The sequence below is a fragment of the Heterodontus francisci genome, chromosome 6, assembly GCF_036365525.1.
Source record: "Heterodontus francisci isolate sHetFra1 chromosome 6, sHetFra1.hap1, whole genome shotgun sequence".
Lineage (NCBI taxonomy): Eukaryota > Metazoa > Chordata > Chondrichthyes > Heterodontiformes > Heterodontidae > Heterodontus > Heterodontus francisci.
In genome coordinates, this window is record NC_090376.1 from 72,260,634 (window position 1) to 72,280,707 (window position 20,074).

Below are 20,074 nucleotides of genomic sequence, written 5' to 3' on the forward strand. Positions count from 1 at the left end.
TAGATTAGATTAGATTAGATTAGAGATACAGCACTGAAACAGGCCCTTCGGCCCACCGAGTCTGTGCCGACCATCAACCCCCCATTTATACTAATCCTACACTAATCCCACATTCCTACCAAACATCCCCACCTGTCCCTATACTTCCCTACCACCTACCTATACTAGTGGCAATTTATAATGGTCAATTTACCTACCAACCTGCAAGTCTTTTGGCTTGTGGGAGGAAACCGGAGCACCCGGAGAAAACCCACGCAGACACAGGGAGAACTTGCAAACTCCACACAGGCAGTACCCAGAATCGAACCCAGGTCCCTGGAGCTGTGAGGCTGCTGTGCTAACCACTGCGCCACTGTGCCGCCCTATTACTGAAGACCTCCTGTGATTGCTTAGATGTCAGAAGGCAGAACACTATCAGACTGTGAATTAGACTACAAATTATGAAAAGTTAATTAAGACAAGCAGTTGCAATACACAATACTTTGCACTTTTTTTTTAAAACAGAATATTTAACTCTTGCTCTTTCCTTGAAGAAATAGTAATTGAGACACTTCCCTAACTTTTTAACATTCATCGTAGACTATTTCCATACTGTAACCCTTACACAAAAGGGTAACTGTAATGTTTATCGGGTGCTCCACAGCGGTTAGGGGAGCATCTGTGGATGTCTACATGGACTTCCAGGAGGTATTTGATAAGATTCCGTACAAGAGATCAAAAACAAGTGTGCACGGAATTGGAGGTAACCACGTGACATAGGTCAGGAAACAGGGTTGTCCAACCTTTTCGGGCGGAGGGTCCATTATGATTTTTGCTCGGCCAGGGGCCATTGAGCAAATTTCGAAAGATAAAGGCATAAGAATATTTTCTGATGAATAAAAACAAATGTACATTTTTGTGAAGAAACTTTAAATGAGAAGACGAACTGGACTTACTTTCTTGTCATTATATTGAAAACTGATTTAGTGACATACCTGGCATTACTTTTGCTTGCATAAGTAGTCAATCCCTGCCCGCACACTTGATGTAGCGATGCGGACTATTTTGGATAGATCTTTCCATCTTTCAGGAGAGATCTCGACCTCCCTTCCCCCCTCTCACCGTGCTCGGTGTGTGCGTTGCATTCTTTCTCCCCATGCACCACCCCCAACACCCACCCTCCTAGCCCCAAACCCAACCCCTCCTTCCCCTCTGGGACTAGGGGACACAGATTGAAAGTTTTGTGCAAACGATGCAGGGGAAATCTGAGGAAGCATTTTTTTAAGCAGCAGGTGGTAATGACCTGGAACTCACTGCGCACAAGGATGGTGGAAGTGGAGACGATCAATGAAATCAAGAGAAATTTGGATGGCCATCTGAGAGAAAGACTCACAGGGCTATGGGAATTGAGGCAGTGAGTGGGACTCACGGCATAGCTCTGTGGAGAGCCTGCATGGACTTCATGGCTGCCATACATAAATGACACTTGGACCCTCTCACCCCCCCTCCCTCCCTCTGCTCCCCACCCCTCTCACCCCTGCACCCCCCCCTCCTCCGCTCCGCCTCCTTCCCCCGCTCCCCCATCGCTCGCCCCGCCTCCTTCCCTCCGCTCCCCCATCTCACGCCCCGCCTCCCCCCTCCGCTCCCCCTCTCGCGCGCCACGCATTCCCCACTCGTCGCGCTACCCCCATCGCTCGCCCCGCCTCCTTCCCTCTGCTCCCCCATCTCACGCCCCGCCTCCTTCCCTCTGCTCCCCTCCTTCCCGCCGCCCCCTCCTCGCCCCGCCTCCTTCCCGCCGCCCCCTCTCGCCCCGCCTCCTCTCGCCCAGCCTCCTTCCCTCCGCCCCCTCTCGCCCCGCCTCCTTCCCTCCGCCCCCTCTCGCCCCGCCTCCTTCCCTCCGCCCCCTCTCGCCCCGCCTCCTTCCCTCCGCCCCCTCTCGCCCCGCCTCCTTCCCTCCGCCCCCTCTCGCCCCGCCTCCTTCCCTCCGCCCCCTCTCGCCCCGCCTCCTTCCCTCCGCCCCCTCTCGCCCCGCCTCCTTCCCTCCGCCCCCTCTCGCCCCGCCTCCTTCCCTCCGCCCCCTCTCGCCCCGCCTCCTTCCCTCCGCCCCCTCTCGCCCCGCCTCCTTCCCTCCGCCCCCTCTCGCCCCGCCTCCTTCCCTCCGCCCCCTCTCGCCCCGCCTCCTTCCCTCCGCCCCCTCTCGCCCCGCCTCCTTCCCTCCGCCCCCTCTCGCCCCGCCTCCGCCCCCTCTCGCCCCGCCTCCTTCCCTCTGCCCCCTCTCGCCCCGCCTCCTTCCCTCTGCCCCCTCTCGCCCCGCCTCCTTCCCTCCGCCCCCTCTCGCCCCGCCTCCTTCCCTCCGCCCCCTCTCGCCCCGCCTCCTTCCCTCCGCCCCCTCTCGCCCCGCCTCCTTCCCTCCGCCCCCTCTCGCCCCGCCTCCTTCCCTCCGCCCCCTCTCGCCCCGCCTCCTTCCCTCCGCCCCCTCTCGCCCCGCCTCCTTCCCTCCGCCCCCTCTCGCCCCGCCTCCTTCCCTCCGCCCCCTCTCGCCCCGCCTCCTTCCCTCCGCCCCCTCTCGCCCCGCCTCCTTCCCTCCGCCCCCTCTCGCCCCGCCTCCTTCCCTCCGCCCCCTCTCGCCCCGCCTCCTTCCCTCCACTGTCTTCAGATTTCATTTTAAACAAACAAAATCATGCATTTATCTATAACTTGTATTAGAATTAGGTCTTACTTTAAGGCACCCACATTTCACTGTCTTCAAAGTAGTATTAATTTTCAAATGGAGCCACGCAAACCTAAGTTACTTAAACAGGTATTTAAATAGCATGCTTCTATTTTTACAGAAAAACTAGAAGGTATGGAATTGAATGAGGATAATTTTTACAAGGCTGAAAACATTGAAAAAAACTGTTCCCTAAAGTTAAGGCAGCATTACCTTACCTATATCCTCCAAGATTTTGAAATATCAGACTTCCAGATGCAGTTATTAATGGAAAAGTTTTACACCAACACCACAGATGATGCTGACAATTCTACATCTTTCCTCTTCCTATACTTTGGCAATGCAAAAAAGACAGGACAGTTGTTCAGTTTCTGGGGAAATATTTAATGAACATTTGCAGAAGCAACATAAGCGATCAAGATACTTTAAGATAAAACAAGTTTACTTTTCAGCTTTTATAATGCTGAAACAAGTAATTAAGAGCGAATGGGAAATGTATTAGTTTTAAAATTTGTTTTTGGGATATGGGCAACACTGGCAAAGCAGCATTTATCGCTCATCCCTAGTTGTCCTGAGGACATCAAGATTTAATCACAGTGTGGAATGGCAGTCACATATAGGTCAGGGTAACAAGATCCTTTCCCAGCAGGACACAAATAAACGAGTTGGATTTTTGCAATACAGCAACGTTCATGGTACCTGCCCCTGTATTACCAGATTTATTTAATTCAGTTTCACAATTTATTACATTTTAACTCATGACTTCTACTTTCTAAACCATAGCCACTAGTCTACTGGACCTATTAAGGATACCGAATTTACATTGGTCAATTAGTCTGTATGCTTTGTAAACCTAACAACAATGAATGCATCCTCCAAATTTAATCAAGGAAGGAAATAACGCTTAACAGTGAATACCACTTATATTTTGTTCCCCCCACTGCCTCTTCTGCCCCAATTTTTGGTTATTATAACAGTAAAATATGGTAAATAAGACAGCTTCATGGTTGAAAAATTCAGAGAAAAATATTTGCTTTGAACCTGTACTTCACAACTTAATACAAAGACTTACGACAGTATCATACAATGCATTTTGGAAGTGACAGATCACACAAGAGTAGGAGATAGTGAAGTATTAGGTGGGGTCAGAATGAGAGTTTTAGACGGCACCAGAGAAGGGAGTAGTTCCATATTAGATGGGAGTGGACGGAGAAGGACTAAGAGGAATGCAAAGACAGGATCACAATGCATGTTTGTAAATGTGCAAAGTGTGATGAATGAGGCTGGTAAGCTACAAGCGCAAATAGCAATTTGGAAATATGATGTAGTGGCAATAACAGAAAAATGGTGAGGACTGGGCTTAATATGGAAGGATATAAAGTGTTCGGAAAGGATAGAGAAGGGAAAAAAAGGGAGATGGAGTGGCAGTACTGATTAGGGAAGACATTGCAGTGATGGAAAAAGAGGATGTCCTTGAAGGGGCAGGGACAGAATTCATTTCTTTAGAGTTGAGGAGCAAAAAGGGTACGATCACCAAAAAGTGAGAGATAGAGGAGCAGGAAAATCACAGATGTGCAAGAACGATAGAGTGGTTATATTGGGAGACTTTAATTACCCAAATATTGATTGGGATAATTTTACAGTAAAGGTTAAGGAGGGGGAGGAATTTCTGAAATGTGTTCAGGAGAACTTCCTTGATCAGTATGTTCTCAGCCCAACCGGAAAGGAGGCATTGCTGGATCTGTCAGGGAGCACATGCTTAAGAGTGATCATCATATCATAAGGTTCAGACTAGTAATGCAGAAAAGAAAGGAATAAAATAAGGTCGAACGTCTAGATTGGAAGAGAGCTAATTTCAACACGATGAGAAGGGATCTAGCCAGGGTAGAATGGAACCAAAAACTGACAGAAAGAGCTGTAGCTGAACAATCTTTAAGAAAGAGATGTTTCAGGAACAGGCTAGGTACATTCCAACAATGGAAAAAGGCAGGGGAACCACGAACAGGGCTCCTTGGATGACGAGGGAGATAAAGATTATGATGAAATAAAAAAAAGTGTATGATGCATGTCAGGTGAACGCATCAAGTCAGAACCAGGCCATACATAATAAGTTGAGAAGGGAGGTGAAGAGGAAAACAAGACTGGCAAAGAGAGAACAAGAGAATAGAATGGCACTCAACGTAAAAGGGAACCCAAAGATCTTTTATCGGCATGTAAATAGTAAGCAAGTAGTAAGAGGTGGAGTGGGGCCTATTAGGGGCAAAGAGAGTAATGTATTCTTAGAGGTGCAGGACGAGGCTAATATACTTAATGAATACTCTGCATCAGTGCTCACTAAGGAAATAGAATTTGACAAAATATCAGCAGAAACTGAGAGAGTAGAGGCAATGGATCGATAAAAATTGAGAGGCTGGGGCGGACGGGGGGGGGGGAGAGAAAAAGAGGGGAGGTATTAAGAAGGATGTATATGCTTAGGGTAGGTAAGTCACCTGGCCCAGATGGCTTGCATCCCAAGTTGGTAAAGGAAGTGGGGACGGAGATAGCGGAAGGGCTTTCTATAATCTTCCAATCTCCCTTGGATACGGGGGAGGTGCCACAGGATTGGAGAGTGGCAAATATGACACCCTTATTCAAGAAAGGGTGTAAGGACAGTCCTAGCAACTACAGGCCAGTTAATTTATCAGTGGCAGGTAAGGTTTTAGAAACAATTATCAGTAAAATATCAGACACTTAGAGAGGTTGGAGTTAATTAAGGATAGCCAGCTTGGATTTATAAAAGGCAGATCATGCTTGACTAATCTAATTGAATTTTTTGATGAACAGAGAAGATTGATAAAGGGAATGAAGTGGATGTCTATATGCATTTTAAGAAAGCGTTTGATAAGGTACCACATAAAAGGCTGGTTAACAAAATTAAGGCTCATGGAGTAGGAGGGTCAGTGTCCAATTGGATAAAAAAATTGGTTTAAGGATGAAAACAGCAGGGCGTAGTAAGTGGTTGCTTTTCAGACTGGAGGAAGGTACACACTGATGTTCCAAGGGTCTTTGCTGGGACCTCTGCTTCTTTTAACGAAATATAAATGACTTGGATCTTGGAATACAGATGGAATTTCATACTGACAAGTGTGCAGAAGGATTAGGGAGAGGGGCAATATACACTTAATGGCACAGTTCTAAAGAGTGTGCAGGAGCAGAGAGACCTGGGGGTGCACATGCATAGATCTTTTAAGGTGGCAGAACACTGAGAAAAGCATATGGGATCTTGGGATTCATAAACAGAAGCACTGAGTAAAAAAAGCAGGGAAGTTATGCTGAGCCTTTATAAAACTCTGGTTGGGCCCCAACTGGAGCACTGCACCCAGTTCTGGTCACCACACTCCAGAAAGGATGTGAGGATCCGTGAAAAGCTGCAGAGGAGATTTACCAGAATGGTTCCAGGGATGGAGGATTTTAGTTACGAAGCTAGGTTGGAAAAGCTGGGTTTGTTCTCCTTGGAACAAAGGAGATTGAGGGGAGATTTAATAGAAGTGTACAAGATTATGACAGGCTTAGTTAAGTTAGACAGGAAAAACTGTTCCCATTAACGTACAAGGACTAGGGAACACAGATTGAAAGATTTGGGCAAGAGATGCAGGGTAAATATGAGGAAGCACTTCTTTTTTACCCTATGGGTGGTAATGACCTGGAACTTGCTGCCCACAAGGGTGGTGGAAGTGGAGATGATCAATGACTGCAAGAGGAAATTGGATGGCCACATGAAGGAAATAGACTTGCGGGGCTACGGGGATTGAGCAGGCAAGTGGGACTGACTGGACAGCTCCATGGAGAGTCAGCTTGGACTCAATGGGCTGAATGGCCTCCTTCTTTGCTGTAAATGACTATGATTCTATCAAATCATTACTCTTATAAATGGTTTTCTCCACATATTCCCATGGCTATGTTGTGCAAATTGAAATTGAGGAAGAACCACAGAGCAATACAAAATATTCAAATATCATTGGTATAATTAGACTGAGCTATCAGGTCAGTATTCCCCCCGACACCTTTTTGGTGTTTCAAAATAAACACCAGCAAGGGGAAAGACAACGGAAAAGCATATGCAGAGAAGATATGAGAATTGTTGAAGAGCTTTCTCTTTTGCTCAGTCACATTAATAACTCTGCAAACACTCCTGAATTATATGCAACAATAGTAAAAATTAAAATGTTGATCCCTGTTCAACATGACATCTGCTGCAAGCTCTGTCAGCTGCCAAAATTTCTTCAACTAAATAAAGATACACTGAAGCTTCAGTTGAGCCTGCCTGATATCATAGCAAAATAATTTTTGATAATTTTTTCTACTGGGCGATAACAATCGATGATAGTACTGCCAACGATGGGAGGAAAAAATTGAATATTACAGAATTAGAGGTGAATTTATTCCAGATAGGATTAGGTAGAATTATGTCCTGCAGAGGTATAAAGATCCAAAAGAAATGGTTCCAGTGATTTTCCCTGACAAGGATAGACTCATCTTAAAGTAAATGGCCTAGAAATTCAAGAGCACCCAATTTTGTATGCTGAGAGCCAAGGAGCCCCAGAAGCCAGTTTGGCAGGGAGTTCTCTGAAGAAAGCATAAAAGCGCTGTTGCTTGTGCCACAGCCCCTCTCATGTAAGTGAAGGGCAGAGGGATAAAAAAAAGACTGAAGATGGATCGATGACTTGGTGTGGGGGAGATAGAATGACAGGCAGTGGCTCGAAGCCAGAATCAGCCGGCAAAAGCCTGCATGATTGGGGCCAGGGGCAGGTAGTTGCATACACAAAAGGAACTATCATCTGCTTCAGTTGTGGGGAAAGAAAAAAAAACTCCTGTAAATTCTTATCCAGTATGGCAGTTGGCACACTGCCAGTGCTTAGAGCTCTTGGAGATTTTGTTGGTACACATGATTCCTCGGAATGTATTAAAAGAGGGGATGCACATGATGTTGAAACACTCCCTCCTGGGACTCTTACTTCAACAATCCCAAGGTAAATATCGAGCTTATTGTCCAAATAGCATCAGTTTTAGCTGTGCCTTTACCTATTGTGTCTCAGGTACTGGATCATGACAATTCTTATTCTCCTCCTCTCTCCACTAAAGGCTCACATAATTCATTCTCAAAATTGTCGACATCAACTCTCCTCAGTAACATACAGATTAGGATAACCAGTTTTAGTGGTCACCGAAGAAGTTTTCTTATTTACCTCATCATGAATGTAGTGATAGTCTATGTACAATAAGCTCTTGTAAAAGAGGAATCTACTCATTCATGAGAAGGAATCCAAGTAACAATACCTGGAGGAATGCATAATTCCAGGGCACTTCCCAGGATGGCTGTCAGATCCATTGGGTACATAAAATTACACAAATTGCAAAATCAGGCTGTTGACCTGAATCAACCTGTATTGGGGTTATCCTCCACACTAGTAGTCCTAATTATGCGACCACCTTGCTCCCTTTTCCTTTCATTTCTTGAGTCTTTTCTGTATAATTTTGTCCCCAAACCAACAAGGGGTGGGCCATATTAGATTTATTAACTAGTAATGAGCCAGATTTAGTAAACAGCTAGTGGTGCACTAACATTTGTCCAATACCGATCATAATATGATCAAAATCATAGTGTTCAAGGAAACTAATTTGTGTATCGGTCCATAAGGCAAGCATTGACATCGAAGTATAGCTAATCCAGTACTACTTGTTGGCACTACTGAGGCCTACCTATTAGGTATTCAAACAATGAATGAAGAAAACATTTACTGATCTTTAATAATGTTCAAAAATAGGGAAAACATGGTTTATCCTTTACATGCATCACTCCTGCCCATACTTCACATTATTTCCAACACTTATCTAGAGTACTGTGATCGCTGCTTGTGGTGGGCGATTTTATGCAATGATATTGGAAGATCATATAAAACTATTTGTAAGGAGCACTGTTCTAGTAATTTCGCCGAAATGGATGATGGGTCTAAGATATTGTGAAGGATACATTCAAAAGCTCATCTTAGAAGGCTACACAAACTTGGGTTAAGTGTTTATTAAAAGTACTTACAATCCCTTCCAGCACTGTACTGTTCTCCCTTAAGCTATGGTGATACACGGCTTGCAAAAAAGGGTTTTGAAGAACACTGATTTGCTGAGATACTATAATTTGGAGTCAATCTGCATCATTACGAGGACTTAATGGACTAAAGGATTCTGTAAGAAACAGTTTTTACTGAAGACCCCCAGTAGCAATATCTTCTATCTGGGCTAATTTTGCATTTTCACGAGGCAACAATGTACTTAAGGGATACGGAGATCGGGCGGGAAAACACAGTTGAGGTCAAAGATCAGCCATGATCATATTAAATTTCCCTCCTTAAATATTATCTGTCACGTGACGCAGAGAATGGCATTATTCCCAAAATAACCAGCTTTGGAATCAAGATCTTTGGACAATGAAAATGCACCCTTGAGAAAATGCTGTTCAATCTTGGTCTTTTATTCTGTTCAATCTTGGTCTTTTATTCTGTTCCTGAAATCATTAGATTTTCTATCCAAGACAACTGCTTTAAATGTCAGAAGGATCAGAAGTAGACTGGTAAAGCCTTACTTCCTTTGCTAGTCAAGTAGCACTTTGGCTCAGTGGTAGGACTCTTGCACCTGAGTCAAAGTCACGGGTTCATGCTTCACTCTCGGACTTGAGCACACGATCTAGGCATTGTTAGAAGTGCTATCTCCGGGAAGACACACAAGCTCTCATGGCATTATTTGAAAGAGGGCAGGGATGTCTGCAGTCAACACCTCCAAAACACAAACAGATGAACTTGTCACTTATCTCATTGTTTGTGGGACCTTACTGTGTGCAAATTGGAAAAAAAGCATAATGGTTACAGTATTTGAAAACATACGAATGAGGGAAGAATGCTTTTAATCTCTATTTCACAAAGTTTACACTCGGATATGAAGAGGTCAGTAAAGCTGCCCTGTTATACGCTAGATAGCTGATGAGTGTGCAAAGAATAATTTGAAGTTTTCATACAGAAGGATTATAGCAAATGTGTTCTGGGATATGAATTGCTCTGCTTGATGATCAGATTCATTAAATTATTTTGTTAGCTGTCAAAGCTCTGCCATTACCTATTTTTAAGGTTGCTACTACAACACATAAAGTCCATTCTTAGAGAAGGGCGAGAATGTAAATCAAAGCTCAAATATAAAGCAGCAATTCTGAATGCATGAAAGTAGACTCCAGAAATGGATAAAATGCTATTTACCCTGTCATCACTTCCAAATGCAGTTGTCCAGACACAGTTAAGAAGGAAGGAACATCAAAGAAATGAGCATTGTCATGCTTTTCAGCTGTTTTGCTTGCAGGCTGTTACAAAAAAATGCAACCAATTCCTTGAATTAGGCATCATTTAACATTTAGTTTGAAATGATCATCTTATAACTCATGCTGTTTAAATTATAATCTAAATTTGGTGGTTGAAGGATGTTTATTGTTATCATAGTTGCATCTTTTGCATGTGAAAGATTTCTTATTCAGGTCTCTCTCAGTGAATAGCTCTAACCGCTCCACCACCTCTCAACCCCTATAGTATCTCTATATGGTTACACTACTTGTCCAACATCCATCCTGAGATGAGCCACAATGTCCTTCAGCTAAACATTGGGAAGATCATAACCATTGTCATAAGCCCCCACCACAAACTCAATACCCTCACCACTGATTCCATCCTTCTCCCCAATCACACCAGTCTCAAGTTAAGTCAGACTGTTCTCAATCTCAGCATCCTATTCAACCCCAAACTGAACTTCCAATCCCATATCTTCTCCATCACATTACACCATATTATCCCTGCCTTAGTCCATCTCCTACCGAAACATTCATCCATCTTTTAACACCTCCAGATTCAACTATCCCCCAATGCTTCCTTGCCTGGCCTTCCATCCTCCACTCTATAAACTTCAGATCCTCCAAAATACTGCTCCCTGTATCTTACCCTTCACCAAGTCTCACCAACCATCACTCCTGCCCTTGCTAATCTATACTAGTCTGGACCCTCCAACACATGGGGCGGCGCAGTGGTTAGCACCACAGCTTCACAGCTCCAGGGACCCGGGTTCGATTCTGGGTACTGCCTGTGCGGAGTTTGCAAGTTCACCCTGTGACTGCGTGGGTTTTCGCCGGGTGCTCTGGTTTCCTCCCACAGCCAAAGACTTGCAGGTTGATAAGTAAATTGGCCATTGTAAATTGCCCCTAGTGTAGGTAGGTGGTAGGGAATATGGGATTACTGTAGGGTTAGTATAAATGGGTGGTTGTTGGTCAGCACAGACTCGGTGGGCTGAAGGGCCTGTTTCAGTGCTGTATCTCTAAATAAATAAATAACATCATGCTTAAAATTCTCAGCTCATATTTAAGTGCTTCATAGCTTTGTCCTTCTCTATCCTTACCATCCTCCAATCCTGGACCTTCACCCCAACCAAACACACTATTCCTTCAGCTGCTCAGGCCCCGCACTCTAATTCCTTTCCTAATCCCCTCTGCTTCTCCACCTCCCTTTCCTCCTTTAACATCTTGCTATGACAACTTCTTTAACAAAGTTTGTGGCCACCTCTGTTAATAATCCCTTTTATTGGCATTTTTAAAAAAGTGTTGAAAGTGCGCGAGGGCATTTTTCTCTTAAAGACACTTAATAAATGGAAGTTGTCAGTGTAGTAAATTCAAGTAGTTTTCTTATAATTTGTAAATACAAGCTGCTATCCTTATAGAGTTATCTTTATTTTACTGCACCAGAACAGAGCTCCAATATGACTGTGAGAGACAATTGTCCCAGCATCTGCAACACTAAATACCCAGCTTAACCTACTTTGTAGTTATTTGGAATGCCCTTATAAAAGTCAGAATAAGTGGAATACATGGATTAACAAGATTTATTTTTGCAGAGACGTTGAACGAGTAAGACATAGAATATAGAACAGTACAGCACAGTACAGGCCCGTTGGTCCACGATGTTGTGTCGACCCTTTAACCTACTCTAAGATCAAACTACCTACATACCCTTCATTCTACGATCATCCATGTACCATGTAAGAGTCGCTTAAATGTCCCTAATGTATCTGCTTCTACTACCACCGCTGGCAGTGCATTCCAAGCATCCACCACTCTCTGTGTAAAGAACCTATCTCTAACATCTCCCCTAAACCTTCCTCCAATCACCTTAAAATTATGCCCCCTGGTGATAGCCATTTCCGCCCTGGGAAAAAGTCTCTGGCTATCCACTCTATCTATGCCTCTCATCATCTTGTATCCCTCTATCAAGTCACCTCTCACCCTTTTACATTTTTTACAATCTTTTTTTGCATTTATTTCATTTCATCTTAGTTTGTTCAGTTTGCTTACCCACTGTTTTTTTCAGGTTTGCACTTGCTGCTGTTCAATATTCAGCATATTCACACCTAATCTGTACTAATGCTTTGTCTTTCAACACACCATTAACATATTGTTTGCCTTTGCTCAGTGACCTTTTGGTCAGCTATGTGGCCTGGTCCAATCTGCACCTTCTCCTTTGTTATCTCTTGCCCAACTGCCACCTCACTTGTTTATAATCTGTGACTTTTCTAACATTTGTCAGTTCCGAAGAAGGGTCACTGACCCGAAACGTTAACTCTGCTTCTCTTTCCACAGGTGCTGCCAGACCTGCTGGGTGAATCCAGCATTTCTTGTTTTTGTTTCAGATTTCCAGCATCCGCAGTATTTTGCTTTCACCTCTCATCCTTCTTCGCTCCAATGAGAAAAGCCCTAGCTCCCTCAACCTTTCTTCATAAGACATGCCCTCCAGTCCAGGCAGCATCCTGGTAAATCTCCTCTGCACCCTCTCTAAAGCTTCCACATCCTTCTTATAATGAGGCGACCAGAACTGAACACAATATTCCAAGTGTGGTCTAACCAGGGCTTTATAGAGCTGCAGCATAACCTCGCGGCTCTTAAACTCAATCCCCCTGTTAATGAAAGCCAACACCCCATACGCCTTAACAACCCTATCAACTTGGATAGCAACTTCGAGGGATCTATGGACGTGGACCCCAAGATCCCTCTGTTCCTCCACACTGCCAAGAATCCTGTCTTTAAGCCTGTATTCTGCATTCAAATTCGACCTTCCAAAATGAATCACTTCACACTTTTCCAAGTTGAACTCCATCTGCCACTTCTCAGCCCAGCTCTGCATCCTGTCAATGTCCTGTTGCAACCTACAACAGCCCTCCACACTATCCACAACTCCAGCAACCTTTGTGTCATCGGCAAACATACTAACTTTTCAATACTTTCAAAATGATGATTTATCTTGCAGACTTGCCTACTTAAAACCAAGTGATTTAAAAGCAACTGTAGGGATATACAGTGACAATGGAACATAGGGCTAAATACATTTTCTTTTGTTAAAAGCCACATACAGAATTCAGTGTAATCAGCTGAATAGATATGACAGGATAATGCAGAACAAGAGAGTAATCCTTGCAGCGCATCCACTTCAGACATCTGCTAATGTGATTGATCACAGGTTTTCCCCCAGCAAGTTTTAGCAGTGTTTGCAGACGTGAAACAAACACACTACAGTAACAAGAAAAATTAAAAGCTGGTCCAAAAATAAAATTCTAATGACAAATGTGCAATCCTTTGGTTTACTCCAATGAGCTCCACTACATCTGTTTTACTAAAAGGAATGCAAGGCTTCATGAAGGAGCTTATCTCTACAATTAACCACACAAATATTAATTTCTTATTTAGTGGCATCACGTGCACACATCCTTCCTATAGTGTGGCGACCAGACCTGTACACAGTACTCCAGCTGTGGCCTAACCAGCGTTTTATACGGTTCCATCATAACCTCCCTGCTCTTATATTCGATGCCTCGGCTAATAAAGGCAAGTATCCCGCATGCCTTCCTAACCACCTTATCTACCTGTGCTGCTGCCTTCAGTGATCTATGGAGATGCACCCCAAGGTCCCTCTGACTCTATGTACTCCCTAAGGTCCGACCATCTATTATATATTCCATTGCCTTGTTAGACCTGCCAAAGTGCATCATCTCACTCTTCAGGATTAAATTCCATTTCCCTCTGCTCCGCCCATCTTACCAGCCCATCAATATCGCCCTGTAGTCTAAGGCTTTCCTCCTCACTATTTACAACACCACCAGTTTTCGAGTCATCTGCGAACTTACTGATCATACCCCCTATATTCACGTCTAAATCATTACTGTACACTACAAACAGTAAGGGTCCCAGCACCGACCCCTGCTGTACACCACAGGCCTCCATTCACAATAACAACCTTCTGCCATCACCCTCTGCCTCCTGCCGCTAAGCCAATTTTGAATTCAATTTGCCAAATTACCCTGGATCCCACGGGCTTTTACTTTCTTAAACCAATCTCCCATGGGGAACCTTATCAAAAGCCTTACTGAAGTCCATGTAGACTACATCAACTGCTTTACCCTCATCTACACATCTAGTTACCACCTCAAAAAATTCAACCAAATTTTTTAGACACGAACTCCCCCTGACAAAGCCATGCTGACTATCCTTGAAAAATCCCTGCTTCTCCAACTGGAGATTAACCCTGTCCCTCAGAATTTTTAAAATAATTTCACGACCACTGATGTTGGAGGGCGCACGAGACGGGGGGGGGGGGGAGGGGGGGGAGAGAAAGAGCGAGACGGGGGTTGGGGGAAGAGAAAGGAGAGAAAGAGCGAGACGGGGGGGGGGGGGGGGGGGAGGAGGGCGACAGAAAGAGCGAGACGGGGTGGGGGGGGCGACAGAAAGAGCGAGACGGGGTGGGGGGGGGGCGACAGAAAGAGCGAGACGGGGTGGGGGGGGGGGGCGACAGAAAGAGCGAGACGGGGTGGGGGGGGGGCGACAGAAAGAGCGAGACGGGGTGGGGGGGGCGACAGAAAGAGCGAGACGGGGTGGGGGGGGGGGCGACAGAAAGAGCGAGACGGGGTGGGGGGGGGGGCGACAGAAAGAGCGAGACGGGGTGGGGGGGGGGGGGGCGACAGAAAGAGCGAGACGGGGTGGGGGGGGGCGACAGAAAGAGCGAGACGGGGTGGGGGGGGGGCGACAGAAAGAGCGAGACGGGGTGGGGGGGGGGGCGACAGAAAGAGCGAGACGGGGTGGGGGGGGCGACAGAAAGAGCGAGACGGGGTGGGGGGGGGGGCGACAGAAAGAGCGAGACGGGGTGGGGGGGGGGCGACAGAAAGAGCGAGACGGGGTGGGGGGGGGGGCGACAGAAAGAGCGAGACGGGGTGGGGGGGGGGGCGACAGAAAGAGCAAGACAGCGACTGGAATTTTACAGCTCCCGAACAAGTGGCCTGGTGGCCAGGGAAGGGGCATAGAACTGAGTGGGAGGCAGGGGTGGGCTGTTCCCGACCTCCTGCCCCGCTGCAATCTTACACGGCGCCGTGGCAACAAATGGCTTGCCCACCCCAGGCCAATCAGGGCTCTTAAGTGGACAATTAACTGGCACTTAAGGGCCTCCTTCCGCTGCCACGGGTATTTTCCCTTCTACAGCTGGACGGCAAAGGCCTCAGGAACACCACCTTGTAAAATCAGGCGGCCTTCCTGCTGGCTGGGTTGAGGGGGCGGGTGTTGGGCCCTCCTGATCGGGCACCATGTACCACCCAGTCATTCCCAAAGATATGCTTATAATATGTATTGATGGTTTGCAGAATGTCTTGTCTGGACTTTTAAATGTAGAACCATGTATGGCAAAAAGGCGGTCCTGGTGGCAGTGTGCCACAGAGTGGTAGCAAATGAGTTTGCATCCACAATTTCCCACATGGCCTCCTGATCTCAGTTCAGCATTGTGGAGGCATCATAGAGAAGTGAAGTGCTTCTCTGTAGAAACCTTAGAGATTCGGCGGCTGACAGCACAGCTATCAATGGTGCAGCACTGTAAATGGGGGATGAGCAACAGACCAGAATTGGAGGAGTGCAGAGATCTTGGAGGATTGTAGGGGTGGAGGAGCTTACAGAGATAGAGGGGCTATGGAGGAATTTGAAAACTATTTCAAAATTGAGTGTTTTTGGATCATAGGAACAGAGATTGGCCATTCAGCCTCTCGAGCCTGTTTCACGACTGATGTGTATCTGTATCTAACTGCCTTAATATCCTTGCGTAAAAGAGATAAATCACAATTTTGCAATTTACAATTGACCTAGCCTCAACTGTGTTTTGGGGGAAAGACTTCCAGATTTCCACTTTCGTTTGTGTGAAGTGCTTTGTGACCTAGCTCTAATGTTAAGGTTCTGCCCCCTTGTTCTTGACTCTCCCACCAGAGGAAAGGGATTCTCTCTCTACTTTATCCACTCATTTAACCTTAATTACTTCCATTAGTTCATCCCTTAAATCTTATATATTCAAGGGAATACAAGTTGAATCTATGCAATCTATGCTCAGAATTTAACTCTTTTAGCCCAGCTATTATTCTGAATATGTGCTGCACTCTTCAAGCCAGCACAGCTGAACCTATGAAATTGTACCCCAGCAGGACTTCAAACAGGAGCAGAGAGAAAAACTTCACAACAGAACTCTGTGGCATTTCTTTCTGATAACAATGTGAAACTCCATTATAGCTAATCAATATCACCTTGTTATTCAACTCTGATTTATTACTTTCAAACGTGACACCTTAGCAATCTTTTCAGACCATTGGCATTCACTCCACAATTATTTGAGGTAACTCATGAGACTTGTAAGTCTGTAGGTTTCTCTTGTTCATGAAATTCATTGGTTAGTACATGGTTTTCCAATGCATATAAATCAGTACTTGAGAAACTTAGACAAAGAAACTTTTTTGTAATATCAATCTAATTAGTTTCCAGTTCTAGGGTCTGTACTTACTTCAATTTGGAAGAGCTCCCCTGCTCCTTCACAATCATTTGATGTTATTATGGGTGTGTGTATGTGAACAAATCCATTATTCTGTAATTTTAAAAAGTTGGAAACAGTTACTATATACTTATCTATTTAACTCTGTTCTGTACACCACTAGGAGTTTTAAACAATTCATGACAAATTTTGTCCACATCTACTGAAAAGCCTCACTGATGATGCACTTGCATCAGGATTTGCTTGTTTGCACTCAATTGGATTCTCATCTATGCTGTTGGCAAGTACTGCATTCAGTTCAGTCATTGCAAACTTCAGTGTTGTGGAGAAGCACAACTTCCCTCCATGTACAGCATTCAGTTGCTACAGAGTATTTAGGTTTTTATAATATCATAAGAAACATGAGCAGGAATAGGCCATATAGCCCCTCGTGCCTGCTCCACCATTCAATAAGATCATAGCTGATCTGATTGTGGCCTTAACTCCACTTTCCTGCCGGCTCCCCATAACCCTCGACTGCCTGGTAGATCAAAATTCTGTATAATTCAGCCTTGAATAGATTCAACGACCCAGCCTTCACTGCTGTCTGGGGACGAGAATGCAAAAGATTAACGAACCTCAGAGAAGAAAATCCTCAACTGTCTTAAATGGCAGACCCCTTCATTTGAAACTGTCCCCCCTTGTTCTAGATTCCCCCATCAGGGGAAACATCCTCTCAGCATCGATCCTGTCAAGCCCCCCCAATCTTATATGTTTCAGTAAGATCACCGCTCATTCTTCTAAACTCGAGTATAGGCTCAACCTGCTCACCTTTTCCTCATAAGACAATCCCTACATCCCAGCAATCAGCCTAGCGAACCTTCTCTGAACTGCCTCCAATGCAAGTATATCAGTCCATGAGTAAGGGGGACAAAACTGTACGCAGTACACTAGGTGTGGCCTCACCAAACACCCTGCATAGTTATAACAAGACTTCCCTTTTATATTCCATCCCTCTTGCAATAATTGCCAACATTCCATTTGTCATCCTAATTACTTGCTGTACCTGCAAGCTAACTTTTTGTAATTCATGTACAAGGACACCCAGATCCCTCTGTGCCACAGCATTCTGCAGTCTCTCTCCATGTAAATAACATTCTGCTTTTCTACTCTTCCTGCCAAATTGGACAATCTCATTTTCCCACATTGTACTCCATCTGCCAAATTTTTGCCCACTCACTTAACCTATCTATATCTCTTTGGAGACACTTTGCGCCCTCCTCACAACATGCTTTATTATCTATCTTTCTATAATCAGCAAATTTGGCTACAATTCACTCGGTCCCTTCATCCAAATCATTAATGTAGATCGTAAATAGTTGAGGCCCCAGCACTGATCCCTGTGGCACTCCACTAGTTACAGTTTGCCAACCTAAAAATGCACCATTTATCCCATCTATGTTCCCTGGTAGTTAGCCAATCCTCTATCCATGCCAATATATTACCCCCAACACCATGAGCTATCTTGTGTAGTAACCTTTTATATGACACCTTATCAAATGACTAAAGTTTACTGGTTCCCCTTTATCCATCCTGCTTGTTACATCCTCAAAGAACTCGAAATAAATTTGTCAAACACAATTTCCCTTCCATAAAACCATGTCGCCTCTGCTTGACTATATTATTTTCTAAATGTCCATCTACTACTTCCTTAATAATGGATTCCAGCATATTTCCAATGACAGATGTTAGGCTAATTGGCCTATACTTTCCTGCCTTCTGTCTTCCTCCTTTCTTGAATCGAGGTGCTACATTTGCAGTTATCCAATCCGAAGGGACCTTTCCAGAATCCAGGGAGGTTTGGAAAATTACAACCAATGCATCCACTATCTTTTCAACCTCTTCTTTTAAAACCCTAGTATGCAGCCCATCAGGTCCAGGGGACTTGTCAGCCTTTAGTCCCATTAGTTTTCCTAGTATTTTTTTCTCTAGTGATATAAATTGTTTTATGTTCTGCCCTCCCCTTTTGCCCCTTGATTTTCTACTATTCTTGGGATGCTTTTTGTGTCTTCTACTGTGAAGACAGATACAAAATACATGTTCAAAATCTGCCATTATTAATTCCCCAATCTCATCCTTTAAGGGACCAACACTTACTTTAACTAAAATAAAAGCAAAATACTGCAGATCCTGGAAGTTCTGAAGAAGGGTTACTGACCTGAAACGTTAATTCTGCTTCTCTCCACAGATGCTGCCAGACCTGCTGAGTTTTTCCAGCACTTTGTTTTTATTACTTACTTTAGCTACTCTTTTCCTTTTCACATATTTGTAGAAGCTTTTACCGTCTGCTTTATATTTCTTGCTAGTTTACTCTCATACTCTAATTTCTCCCTCTATTATTTTCTTAGCTATCCTTTGCCGGTTTCTAAAATGTTCCAAATCTTCTCGTCTACCACTAATCCTCACAGCATAGTGCGTCTTTTTTGTCAATTTGATACTTTCCTTAACTTCCTTAGTTAGCCAGAGTCCAGCTTATAATTATACTTCGTTAAACAAACATATATTTAACAGAATACATCCATGTTTGGACAGTAGAAATAAGAAACTGATCTCACGTATACTCCTGAAATCTACTAGTTATTGATTTCAACAGAAAACAACAAGTATTAAGCACAAGCAGAAGACCCATGTCCCATTATTTCTAATTTACAGTCAAGCATCCAAGTCTGAAAAGCTTTTAAAAGGAAGAGTGCAGCGGTAAATTTTGAATAAAGTAAATGTGCGGAAGTGTGAAATGTTGTCAATGTAAAATAGCAAACAAATTTTATTTGCCATGATGCAGTACTTAACTAGTTCAAAGGTTATGGACCTTAAATATTAACTGTTTCTCTCTACACAGATGCTGCCTTACCTGAATATCTCCAGCATTTTCTATTTTTATTACTAGAGACTAAAATTGGGCTTAACTTGAACAGTGCTGGATTTAGATCAGACAGTAATCTAGCAAAGGAAGATGGGATTTATGTGGTTTTACAGAAGTGTTGCTGCTCTGATCTATAGTTGTCTGGGGAGAGGGAGAAAGAGATATGTGCCCCCTTTAGCTCTCAGCCCATTTGTAGAAGAGAAGCCAGGGGTTATATTTGCATTCCAGTATGATCCTGGAATAGCAAGCAGTTTTGGCGGAGCAGAGCGGGACCCAAAAGTGCTTTATGTGGTCCAACCAAATCTGGTAATGGATGGCTAACCACTTGTCTGCCATAAATTTTCAAGTCTGTGTCCCATGGACTTAAGGGAGCAGAAATGAGCGCCATTCCAGAGGAACAACCAAAGTGAGAAAATGCGATGGTTCTAATAGGGACAAGGGCATCAACCATGAAAATGAGGGTGTATTTGAGAAGATTGGTAGATGCAGAAATGTCAAAGTGAAGGGTGAGCCAAAGGCTTGACAGTTAGACAGAGAGACAGAGAGACAGAGAGACAGAGAGACAGAGAGACAGAGAGACAGAGA

At 44.4% G+C, this 20,074-nt stretch overlaps 1 protein-coding gene across 1 annotated transcript in view; it reads right to left on the minus strand.

The window, feature by feature from the left end:
- The window catches only part of nars2 (asparaginyl-tRNA synthetase 2, mitochondrial), a 94,135-nt gene that overhangs the window by 41,812 nt on the left and 32,249 nt on the right, over positions 1-20,074 (minus strand). The window contains exons 5-7 of the mRNA XM_068034421.1: positions 16,600-16,680; positions 9,970-10,070; positions 709-906 (exon numbers count right to left, since the gene is read on the minus strand). Coding sequence (XP_067890522.1) covers positions 709-906; positions 9,970-10,070; positions 16,600-16,680 — 380 coding nt within the window. The remainder of the gene's footprint in view (positions 1-708; positions 907-9,969; positions 10,071-16,599; positions 16,681-20,074) is intronic.